Source organism: Chiloscyllium plagiosum, unplaced genomic scaffold, assembly GCF_037043375.1.
Source record: "Chiloscyllium plagiosum isolate Xiang-an unplaced genomic scaffold, Cpla_swu_hap1 HiC_scaffold_44, whole genome shotgun sequence".
Classification (NCBI taxonomy): domain Eukaryota; kingdom Metazoa; phylum Chordata; class Chondrichthyes; order Orectolobiformes; family Hemiscylliidae; genus Chiloscyllium; species Chiloscyllium plagiosum.
This window is the reverse complement of record NW_028270182.1, coordinates 5,181,971-5,195,017: the sequence shown is the minus strand read 5'-3', so window position 1 is coordinate 5,195,017 and position 13,047 is coordinate 5,181,971. Positions and strand designations below refer to the sequence as shown.

At 41.0% G+C, this 13,047-nt stretch overlaps 1 protein-coding gene across 1 annotated transcript in view; it reads left to right on the top strand.

Moving 5' to 3' along the window:
* LOC122544294 (arf-GAP with coiled-coil, ANK repeat and PH domain-containing protein 2) overlaps positions 1–12,068 on the top strand; it is a 129,139-nt gene extending 117,071 nt beyond the window's left edge. Inside the window, exons 18-22 of the mRNA XM_043683385.2 lie at positions 577–773; positions 5,234–5,343; positions 6,272–6,382; positions 10,280–10,341; positions 11,189–12,068. Coding sequence (XP_043539320.1) covers positions 577–773; positions 5,234–5,343; positions 6,272–6,382; positions 10,280–10,341; positions 11,189–11,295 — 587 coding nt within the window. The 3' untranslated portion in view covers positions 11,296–12,068. The remainder of the gene's footprint in view (positions 1–576; positions 774–5,233; positions 5,344–6,271; positions 6,383–10,279; positions 10,342–11,188) is intronic.
* Positions 12,069–13,047: the final 979 nt, after the last annotated feature.

Below are 13,047 nucleotides of genomic sequence, written 5' to 3'. Positions count from 1 at the left end.
TTAAGATAGGGATAAGAAGAACTTTAGTATCCTGTGATCAGTTAAGAATGTGGAATTATTCTTCTCCAGAAGAGAATGGTCTGTAAACAGGGCCGGGATAGATTTATGATAAACATTTGAATTAGAAGTTATGGGATGCAGTCCAGGAGTAGGTACAGAAATCAAAGACCCCACTAGTTCAGGACCCCAACTGAGCACAGCAGCCCTGCCCCATGCAAGGACTGGGGGGGGGGGGGGGGGCTCCAGTGATCCAGGACTCATTTGTTGGGCCCTAATATACCCCATTATCCCAGGAACAGAAACGGACTAGAAAGTGGAATTGAAACAACAGCCAGATCAGCCATGATCTTACTAATGAATGAAGCAGCAGGAATCAAAGGACTGTTTCCAATGTCCCATGTTCACATATCTGTCCCAATATCTTCGTTTTTCTTATGTCAATTTTCCTTTACCTAGCTACTCCTTGGAATGTTTTTACTATGTTAAAGATGAATTTATAAACGTAAAATGCTGAAATGCACTGTCAGGTCAGGTTCACTAATTTCAATTTCTCTTTCTCCTGTTCCCTGTTTGTAGGCGTGAATGATAAAGAAGCCTCAAATGCTGAGAGCTGTGACGAGCTGCGAGACCTCCATCCAGGGGCACTACTTTACCGAGCTGCCGCACTCCAAAATCTCCCAGTCATGGCTGATGCACTGGCACATGGGGCTGATGTGAACTGGGTGAATGCATCAGATGAGAACAAAACTCCACTTATCCAGGCAGTGACACCGGTAAAAAGAATTCATTACTTTCGATGGAGAGAGTGATATCTGCTGAATGCAGCGCTACACCTAATCATAGAGTCACCCAGCACGAAAACATACAGTCCATGCCAAACATATCCCAAGCTAGTCCCATCTGCCTGCTCCTGGCCCGTATCCCTCCAAACCTTTCCTATTCATGTAGTTAACCAAATGTCTTTTAAACACTGTAACTGTACCCACATCCACCACTTCCTCTGCAAGTTCATTCCACACACGAACTACTCTCTGTGTTAAAAATGTGGCTCTTATGTCTTTTTTAAAATCTCCGTCCACTCACCTTAAAAGCTAATTATGTATCCAATTGGCAAGCTCATCCTGAATCCCATGTGGCCTAACTTTACTAATTAACCTACCGTGCAGAACCTTGTCAAACGTTTTACTAAAATCCAAATAAACAATGTCTACTGCTCTGCCATCATCAACTTTTTTGGTAACTTCCTCAAAAAAACTCAATCAAGTTTGTGAGACACGATTTTTCTCGCACAAAACCATGCGGACTATCCTTAATCAATTTTGCCTCTCTAAATGTCCATAAATCCTACCTTTTATAATCACCTTCAAAAATTTCCTGCCAGTCAAAGTCAGACTCACAGGTCTTTAGTTCCCCAGTTTCCCCTTACAACCTTTCTTAAACAAAGGTACAACATTAGCTACCCTCCAGTCATCAGCCACCGCCCACCCCCCCCCCCCCCCCCCCCACAACCCGTAGTTACAGATGATGTAAATATTTCTGCGAGGGGTCTCGTAATGTCCTCTCTTTCTTCCCACAATGTTCTGGGATCATTAGGTCAGGTCCAGGAGATTTACACACATTTATATTCTCCACGTCCTCCCAAACTTCCTCTTCTGTAGTGTGAACTGTTTTTAAAACATCAATATTTCTCTCTCTGCATTCTCTGGTCTCCATTTCTTTCTCCACACTAAAAACTGATGAGAAATATTCATTTAGTATCTCTCCCATCTCCTGGTAAAAAGTTGCAGCACGCTGCTGTGCAGAGGGACCTGGGTGCCCTTGTGAATAAATCACATATGGTTGGTCTGCAGGTACAGCAGGTAATTAAGATGGCAAATGGAATTTTGTCCTTCACTGCTGAAGGAATTACGTTGAATATCAGGGAGGTTATATTGCAGCTGTACAGGGTGCTGGTGAGGCCACACCTGGAGTACTGCATGCAGTTTTGGTCTCCTTATTTGAGAAAAGATATACTGGCACTGGAGGAGGTGCAGAGGAGGTTCACCTAGGTCTGGAGTTGACAGGGTTGGCTTATGAGGAGAGACTGAGTAGACTGGGATTATATTCACTGGAATTCAGAAGAATGAGGGGGGATCTTAGAGAAACATATAAAATTATGAACGGAATAGATAAGATAGACATAGAGAGGATGTTTCCACTGGCAGGTGAAACTAAGACACAAGGGAATAGCCTCAAAATTAGGAGGAGCAAATTCAGGACTGAATTGAGAAGGAACGTCCTCACCCAGAGGGTTGTGAATCTGTGGAATTCTCTGCCCAGAGAAATAGTTGAGGTTTCTGCAGTAAATGTTTTTAAAACTAAGATTTATTTTTTAACAATAAAGGAATTAAGGGTTATGGTGAATGGGCAGGTAAGTGAAGCTGAGTCTACGAAAAGGTCAGCCATGACCTTATTGAATGGCAGAGTAGGCTCGAAGGGCCAGACGGCCTACTCCTGCTCCTAGTTCTTATGACCTCCTTGATCTTTAAGAGGCTCTACCCTCTCTCAGTTACCTTACTCTTACTATATTTGTAGAATCTCTTTGGATTATCCTTAACCTTATCTGCCAATGCTATCTTTTCCCCTCTTTGACTTCCTAATTTCTCTGTTAGGAATGCTCCAACACTCTTTATATTGATTAAGAGATTCAATTGAACCAAGTTGTCTGTATCTAAATTACGATTCTCTTTTATTCTTGACAAGAACATCAATATCTTTATTCATCCATTGTTCCTTAATCATACCACTCTATCATGAATAAAATGCCTCCAAACTCTCGTCATCACATTCCTCAGCACCTCCAACTTGTCAGACACCCTTGCACCTGCGAACAGTCTACTCCAATCAACTTTTGAAAGCTCTTGTCTCGTGGCATTAAAATTTACCTTGAAGTGGCAGATGGAGTTTAATTCAATTAAATGCGAGGTGCCGCATTTTGGGAAAGCAAATCTTAGCAGGACTTATACACTTAATGGTAAGGTCCTAGGGAGTGCTGTTGAACAAAGAGACCTTGGAGTGCAGGTTCATAGCTCCTTGAAAGTGGAGTCGCAGGTAGATAGGATAGTGAAGGCGGCGTTTGGTATGCTTTCCTTTATTGGTCAGAGTATTGAGTACTGGAGTTGGGAGGTCATGTTGCGGCTGTACAGGACATTGGTTAGGGCACTGTTGGAATATTGCGTGCAATTCTGGTCTCCTTCCTATCGGAAAGATGTTGTGAAACTTGAAAGGGTTCAGAAAAGATTTACAAGGATGTTGCCAGGGTTGGAGGATCTGAGCTACAGGGAGAGGCTGAACAGGCTGGGGCTGTTTTCCCTGGAGCGTCGGAGACTGAGGGGTGACCTTATAGAAGTTTACAAAATTATGAGGGGCATGGATAGGATAAATAGGCAAAGTCTTTTCCCTGGAGTCATGGAGTCCAGAACTAGAGGGCATAGGTTTAGGGTGAGAGGGGAAAGATATAAAAGAGACCTAAGGGGCAACTTTTTCATGCAGAGGGTGGTACGTGTATGGAATGAGCTGTCAGAGGATTTGGTGGAGGCTGGTACAATTGCAACATTTAAGAGGCATTTGGATGGGTATATGAATAGAAAGGGTTTGGAGGGATATGAGCCGGGTGCTGGCAGGTGGGACTAGATTGGGTCATGGACGGGTTGGACCGAAGGGTCTGTTTCCATGCTGTACATCTCTATGATTCTAAATGGAAGGCTTAACGTTTTCCATAGCCATTTTGAAACTCATAGAACTATGATCGCTAGACCCAAAGTGTTCCCCCACTTTAACTTCAGTCACCTGTCCTGCCAAAAGAAGATCTTATTTTCCTCCTTCTCTAGTAATAGCATCCATAGATTGAAAAAGGAAATTTTCTCAAACAAATTTGACAAATTCTTCACCATTCAAGCCTTTAACACTATGGTAGCCCGAGTCAATGTTTGGAAAATCAAAATCCTCCATTATTACAATGCTTACATATATCTGAGATATCCCTACTTATTTGTTTCTCAATCTCCCTCTTACTATTGGGGGGCCTATAGTACAATCCCATCAAAGTGATCTTTCCTTTCTTATTTGTAATTTCTACCCATATATTTTCACTCTTTTTCTATCCTTCATACAGCGTGTAAAACCTGGAACATTGAGCTGCCAGTCTTGTCCATCTCTCATCTAGGTTTCTGTAATAGTTATGACGTCCCAATCCCATGTTCTTAAACATATCTTCAGTTCATCAGCCTTACCTGTAAAACCCCTTGCATTGAAATAAATGCAGTTTAGTTCTTCAGAGTTACTACGTACTCTGACTCCCTTGTGTCTTTCTTTTCTAACTGATGTGCTCCCCTCACTGAGCCACAGCTGGAATAATCACAATCCAACAATAATCTCTGATCCACAATCTCATCAATGCTCATCAAAGACCGCTCCCACCCCAGTAATACTCTCTTCCAACCTCTTCTATCAGACACAAGGTACAAAAGGTTCATGAACAGCTGCTTCCCTGCTATTGTTAGACTGCTGAATGGACCTCTCCAATTTCAAATCTAATGTTGATTTTGCTGTGTGCCATTACTCTGTATGCCTCGCTCTGTGATCATAGACGCATCCTGTGATCTGTATGTCCTTGTTTGTTATGATCTGCCTGTACCGCTCGCAAAACAAAATTTTTCACCGTACTTAGGTACATATGACTACAATAAATCAAATCAAATCCACCATAGCCTGGTTAAACAATGATATACAATGATAAATAATGATTTCACTTGAAATCTTGTCCGAATATTCTTGTTTTAAAAAATTGTAGTGGTACTTGCTTTGACATGTAAGTGCATGTGATTTACATCATTGGGTATCTTCTTAATGAGAGCTAATAGAAAGCTGGTATTTATTCTATGAGGATCCCTAGAGTGGAAGGAAAAATAGCTCAGATTGTTCCTTGAAATATTATCCCTCAAGACTAAACTAAAATGAAAAGAAATGGGCAAGTGTATATTAGGTGGGTAATCTGTTTGGTCAAATCATGCAAAGACAGAAAGATAACTCTGTGCTGAATTACATGTACTCAATAAGACTAAGTGTGTTCTGTGGAGATCCTGCTCCTTGTATCATTGAGAAATGTGATTCAGATCCTAAATGGACTAACCATTGACTTTTTTTTGTTCCATCTTTACATTCCTTCTCTTCGGCTCCATGATATGGTTCCTAGGGTTCCTTGGTAGCCTGTGAATTTCTGTTGCAGAACGGAGCCAACGTGAATCAAATGGACATTCACAGTCGTGGTCCTCTCCACCATGCTACTATCCATGGGCACACTGGGTAAGGCTGGCTTGGCACTAGATGCATCTAGTGCTGCAAAATTAATCATGTGTGCTGATTTGACACCATAAATGATGTAACTTATTTAAAAAGGAAATGTAGCTAATTATAAATCAGAAGTGAAAATTGATTCATACTGGGAGATCATGATTTGGTCTCTCATTTCTGGCACTTTCTTTGGGTTTTTTTTGTTCAAAAACTTGAGTCAAATTTAGAAAGTTTGAAACAACAATGAGAAAATTCCTATTTGCTGTCCCATCAAACATTCACAGAACAGGTACAGCACAGGGTTAGATACTGTTAGAACTCTACCCATACAATCCCTATCAAAATCAATTCTGACCAATACTGCATGGGTTAGATACAGAATAAAGATCTCTTTACACCTCCCTGTCATTATATTCCCAGGGCAGGCACTGTAAAAGTTAGTTACAGAAACATTTTTCATCCTGGATCCCAATGGCAGAAGAGGACAAAGGTGACTTCTATTTTTTTTTTGCTTTAGAAACACTGAAATAGGAAAAGGCCCATTAGTCCCTTGAGCTTGTCATCTCTACATCTCTGTGGCACAGTCTTTAGTTACTTATCATAATGTCACCTCCATGACACAGTCAATGTTAAATTCCTCTGCAGTGCCATGGAATGTTTCACTCGTTTAACACTGCTAGATAAATACAAGTTGTCATCTTATTGCATTGTTTTTAGCTCCACACTAACTGTCGATTTGCCTGATGACATTAATGCAGAACAATGCTCTCAAGAAATTTCAATAACTATACCAGCTTCACTGAAGTGTGTGAATTGTTATTCATTAAGATAATGCATTCCTAAATAATAATTCAGTTGACACCTATCGGAGTTATTAATGCCAACTCTTAATTTGTGTTTTTAAAATGTTCTGTTTATTACAATCTGTGATTTATTATAGTCTAGTGTGCCTGTTCTTGAAACGTGGAGCAAGCCAAACTGCAGTAGATGAAAATGGCAAAGATCCAATTACAATCGCTATCGATACTGCGAATGCAGACATTGTCACACTGTGAGTGCCACAACATCCAGGATATCTTTCTTACCCTCTATTCTTTACCTCTCTACCTTCTCTTCTTCTACCTCCCTTCTCCACTCACAAAGATGCTCACTTTTGCTGGGCTGTGTTCAACAGTATCCAGTCTGCTCCTGGTTCCTCACCCAAGGGCTCATTGCTCATGTCTGCATCAAGGCAATGAATGTTCATGGGATGTTGGTTTATAGTCAGCTGACATTCATATGAGTCAATGAATAATGACTAAAAAGCAGAAACCCTTGCTTGCTTTTTCTTTTATAGCTTGGTTGGTTCAATGGTGCAAAGATCATTTGTTGCAGTTAATAATTTGCACTATCCAAACTCAACTAAGTCAAAGTTAAAAATCACACAACACCAGGTTATAGTCCAACAGGTTTAATTGGAAGCACTAGCTAGTGCTTTCAATTAAACCAGTTGGACTATAACCTGGTGTGTGATTTTTAACTTTGTACACCCCAGTCCAACACTGGCATCTCCAAATCATGACAAGTAAGTTAACAGGGACTTGAGACTGAATATATTATATTTCTGCTCTCTGTGATTAAGTAACACAAGCTACTATCCTTAAAATCTAAGCTAAGAGAGGAGCCAGTGAGCAGGTTGTATAGTTCTGACAATAATCCCCACCATTAAATGATTATATGGATTTACTCAGGAACCTTAGCTCTGGAAGATTAGTCCCAGCTCTCGGGAATGCTTCCGAATGTTAATTATTGAATAGCTATCTCCTCCCCATCCCACTCCCCAGTGAGTGAAAGTGGTTAACTATGTTGAGAGCAGATTATATACAGCTTAGGTAAACTGTGTCTGCTACAACTCATCGTCTCTGGAGAAAAGATAGAGACAGCAGTAATATAGGACTGCAGGGGAAGGAAGGAAAAGGAGGTGGTCGTTATATATCTCAAACCTGTTACACCATTCAATAAAATTATCTGATCTGTGATCTAACTCCACATCTCCAGCTTTTGACCAGTGGAGTGCCACAAGGATTGGTGTTGGGTCCACTACTTTTCATCATTTATATAAATGACTTGGATGTGAGCATAAGGGGTATAGTTAGTAAATTTGTAGATGATACCAAAATTGGAGGTATAGTGGACAACAAAGAAGGTTACCTCAGATTACAACGGGATCTTGATCAGATGGGCCAATGGGCTGAGAAGTGGCAGATGGTGTTTAATTTAGATAAATGTGAGGTGCTGCATTTTGGGAAAGTAAATCGTAGCAGGATTTATACACTTAATGGTAAAGTCCTTGGGAGTGTTGCTGAACAAAGAGACCTTCGAGTGCAGGTTCATAGTTCCTTGAAAATGGAGTTGCAGGTAGATAGGATAGTGAAGAAGGTGTTTGGTATGACTAGAAGGGAGTCAGAAGAATGTCTGGACAATATTATACAGAACTTAGACACATCTTTAGAGGAGGCCCCATAGACATGGAATCTACCCAACAGTTACAATGTACTCATGACCTATGAGATCAAGGAATAATATTGCATGGAGGACAGTCACAATGGAGAGCTAGTCACTGAAAGTCTGTTTAATTGGCATTAGCAACAGTCTGAGACATGATGGAGCTACACTGTCAGGACTGGCTCTCACGCCTTCACTGAAAATATATTTAGAAGGAACAAGGGGGCAAAGGCTTTAAAGTGGTAAGGTGGTGGGTGGGAGTTTTTGGGGAGTCATTTGTTGCATGATTTCATGCCTAAATCAATGAGTTTAGACTAGATTCCCTACAGTGTGGAAACAGGCCCTTCGGCCCAACCAGTCCACACCGACCCTCCGAAGAGTGACCCACCCAAACCCATTTCCCTCTGACTAATGCACCTAACACTATGGGCAATTTAGCATGGCCAATTCATCTGGCCTGCACATCTGGCCTGTGGGAGAAAACCAGAGCACCCTGAGGAAACCCGCTTAATGGTAATGTCCTCAGGAGTGTTGCAGACATGGGGGGAATGTGCAAACTCCACACAGACAGTCGCCCGAGGCTGGAATCGAACCCGGGTCCCTGGCGCTGTGAGGCAGCAGTGCTAACCACTGAGCCACCATGCCACCTTCCTTTCTTTTATTGGTCAGAGTATTGAGTACAGAAGTTGGGAGGTCATGTTGCGGCTGTACACAACATTGGTTAGGTCACTTATGGAATATTGCATGCAATTCTGGTCTCCTTCCTATTGGAAAGATGTGAAACTTGAAAGGGTTCAGAAAAGATTTTCAAGGATGTTGCCAGGCTTGGAGAATTTGAGCTATAGGGAGAAGTTGAATGGCTAGGGCTGTTTTCCCTGGAGCGTCGGAGGCTGAGGGGTGACCTTATAGAGGTTTACAAAATCATGAGGGGCATGAATAGGATAAATACATAAAGTCTTTTGCCTGGGGTGGGGGAGTCCAGCACTAGATGACATGGGTTTAGGGGAAAGATATAAAAGAGACCTAAGAGGCAACCTTTTCACTCAGAGAGCGGTGCCAGACGAAGTGGTGGAGGCTAGTACAATTACAACATTTAAAAGGCATCTGGATGGGTATATGAATAGGAAGGGTTTAAGAGAGATACGGGCCAGGCGCTGGCAGGTGGGACTAGATTGGGTTGGGATATCTGGTTGGCATGGACAGGTTGGACGGAAGGGTTTGTTTCCGTGCTGTACACCTTTATGACTCTATGACTCTTTTCCAATATATTGCCAAGCCTTTGGTTAACAGAAATCAATCTGATTTTTTTTTTAACCATTCATAGGATAGGGAATTGGTGGCTTAGCCAGCATTTATTGCCCATCCCTAAAAATTGATAAACGATCTACTATCAGAGTTCCAAGTTTCCATCGTTGTGTGAAGTATTTCCTAATTTAATTCTTGAAAGATCAAGTACCGATTTTTGACTCCAGGTGAAGGGTGTCACATCAAATTGCAGAGGGATGACATAAGTTCTGTATGTGGCGATCAGAGGGAAGGTGGAGTGAAGGAGTTCTGACATGATTGCAGACAGTAAAGAAAGACATTGGTCCACAAATTTGAGTCAAGGCCTGGGGAAGCACTCCAGCTCTCTTAAGCCCAGCAATATTTATTTTAGATAAGCCTTTTTTTTAGATCATCTTGTCCCATTGGGTGGAGGGGCCCATAAAATTCATCAAGAATCTATGCAGATCATGCCAACTCTTTAAGGGAATTGGATTTCTTTTTCTAGTTCCAATGTTCATCTAAAGCTCTATCTGCCCCCAAGGTAATGTAAAATATCCCACTGCACCATTCAAAGAAGGGGAAGAGAGTTTTCCCCAGATTCTTCACAACATAGACTGAACACTTTTAAACGTCCTGGGATTACAAAACACTTCATGTATAGGTGTGGCACTGGTTAGCACTGCTGCCTCACAGCGCCAGGGACTCAGGTTCAATTTCAACCTCGGGCGACTGTCTGTGTGGAGTTTACACGTTCTACCCATCGCTGCGTGGATTTCCTCTGGGTTCTCCGTATTCCTCCCACAGTCCAAAGATGTGCTGGTTAGGTAGTTTGGCCATGCTAAATTGTTCATAGCATTCAGGGATGTGTGAATCAGCCATGGGAAATACAGGGTTACAGGGATAGTGTAGGGGGGTGAGTCTGGGTGCAATGCTCTTTAGAGAGTCAATGTGGACTTGGGCCAGATGGCCTATTCCCACACTATAAGGTTTCTATGCTATTCCTTAAATTCCAAGATTTTCTTTACCTGAAGGACAAAAATCCGGATTGTTAGGAAGAGATGGGGAGTAATCTAACTGGATGCTGTTTCAAAGAGGCGAATAGACATGAAGGACTGACCTATCTCTTTCTTTGATTTTATGATCCCAAGTGAAGGACTCACTGTGTTAAACCCTAATAATCTGCCCATTGAATTTTCAGGCTTCGTTTGGCTAAGATGAATGAAGAGATGCGAGAAGCAGAGGGAGTCTTTGGACAAGCAGGTCAGTATCTTTGTGTCCAGTGCTGCATGTCATCAACCAGGTTTAAATCAAAGACGTGTTAAATTAATATGGACTTTGAAATCTGAATCAGTACACACACGCAACATGGGTGCAGTGAGGGAAAAAAGCACTATTGCTGTGTCACAGTAGAGTAGGCAAGTAGCCAAAAAAAGATATGAAAACCAAATCAAATTGAAGCAGTTTGATTGCCACTGAATTCTTTACATTTCTTTAAGAAGAAAATTGACAAAACATGAGGGATGTAGAGTGACATTCAGTCATTTCCCTGGTATTAATCTCTGTGGGACTTGGAACTAGCTCTAACAAGCATTTCCCCTCTGATCGTTCTCAGGCCACATAACATTGAGGTTATTTCAATGCGGTTTTGTACCCTTTGCCCAGTAGCTGCTGTAATTTCATTTTGGTGTTCCTCCATTCTGCTCTGCTGGATTATTTGTGTTATCCAGGACAGTGGGAGTCATTGAGTTCTTCAGCTGTAAAAGATATGATAGCTATATTCAATCCATATACACACTTAGCAATAGAGGCATGGGTAGTGATTAGCTGCGAAGCTCTGAGCTGGTTTTAATACCATCCATCCCAGCCCAGGGATATTGAAGGTGACTGTAGCTAATTAACTATTTTGGTGTGAGTTTATGACAGAATCTTGCGCCTCCTGCTTTTTGTGTAGTACATCAAGCAGAAGATATTTGTTCACCAAACCTCTGTATGCCTGTGTGCTTCTGACCCTACTTGATGCTGAGGATTGTGTGTCAGTAGGTTTGAATTTCTTGCTTTTCTGATCCCATGTTTTCTTTCACTTTATATCTTTTTCTTCTCCTTTCAGGAGATGAAACGTACAACGACATTTTCCGAGATTTCTCGCATATGGCTTCAAATAACCCGGAGAAGTTAAAACGTAAGAGTCATGAACTCAGAACCTCAACGCTTTAAGTGTTCCTACCTGGCAATCACCCAGAGATATCCTACAGGCTGCTGTATGATTCCCTCAACAGGTGCAACATGCTTCTTCCAAACTAGCTAAAGCACAGAAAGCAAAAAAAAATGTTGATTGTTCACATACAGCAGGAATATCATTTTTAAGAGTTCAACAACAATAAGGAACTGAGGAACCCCATTTCTTTTCCAGCACCAGGGGATTCTTGCTCCCTCCATCTTCACTATATTGAAATCCAATCTAATTACACTGTTTCCCTTGATCTCCAAACTCTGGAACTCAACTAATTCTCTTCTCAACATGTCTGAATTCAGCTACAGTCTGGAACATCTCAGGATAACATTTCCAGATAAAGTTTCAATCAGACTCCTATTAATCATTAGATATCCAAAGTCAGTAATCCAAACAGATCTTGAGGTTCAAATTCAGAATTAAGTGAGGAGCAACTTTTTATTCCGGGTCCCATGCATAGCTTAAGACTGCGGAAATCGATCAGGCCAAAGTTGAAGCTGTTGGATTCAAAAATGAATAGCAGGATTCAAAAGAAATGTATCAGAAATTTGAGGCAATTTATTACATTGTGATACAGTTCACTTTGAAAGTTTTTTTTAAATAATACATTAGTTTGTAACAATTATTTATATAAAACAGAGCTTTGCTTGAGGTTTTGAAAAAAATAAACCTTTTTAAAAAGAAATGTACAGTTTATATGCTTCATTGAAATTTGATTGATTACCTTGACAAGAAATAAAGATAGAGGAGCCTTTCAGTTTCTCACATTATATATAATTAGTATATTGTACTGTGCTAAACCGAGAGATTCTGGGATCCACACTTTCCCACCAACTGTGCTGAAGCTGTTACTATCAATGGCCTGAGTGCCATTTGGTTGCAGAAGGAAAAAGTACAGATCCCCTGCTTCTCATCTGTACTATAGTTCTTACACATTAATTACTAAACCCCTTCAGACACACATATACTACTAGTGTACAACTAGTATCGTGCAAACACACTATAAAAATCACAAATGTTACATCTCAAGTACATGGTTCGGTTGCATAATACAAGCAATACAGTTGTGATTAGAGGTTAAAGTAAATCGCATATTTCAAGATGGCTCTCAATATGAAGGGTCAAACCTCATTACATTTTGTTCATAACTCACATAGGTCCCAGCTCACTTACTTACTGCTTCTCTCTCCACCCCAACAACTCACTGGATCAACTTTATACTTGGGCATTAGGAGGAAAAGACATTCAAGGAAGCAGCAGCATTTTTAATTGGCCTGCATTTTCTCAATGTGGTTGGTAGCATATCAGAGGAATGTTGCATGCATATAGAATCAGTAGTATTTGGTGAGTACAGGTGAAGGAACTGAGTCAGTGACACCTTCGTATAAATCCCTGGAGGAGGGACAGTAGTCACAATAATGCTCCATTATGCATAGGGATAAGGTCTCAGGGATCACCCTATGGAGCACAATATTTGGAGCATCAGCAGCAGATGTTGATTTGATTTATTATTGCCGTGTACCTATAGTGAAAAGTTTTGTTTTGCATGCAGAACAGGCAGATCATACCATACAAATGATCTGAGTAAACTGCATAAAGGGTAACACAACCAAGCGAGGAATACAATGTTATAGCTACAGAGAAGATGCACAAAGAGTGAAATAAACATTAAATCTGAAATTTCAGAGATCCATTCAGAAGTTTAATAACAGCAGAAAGAGGCTGCTCTTGAATCT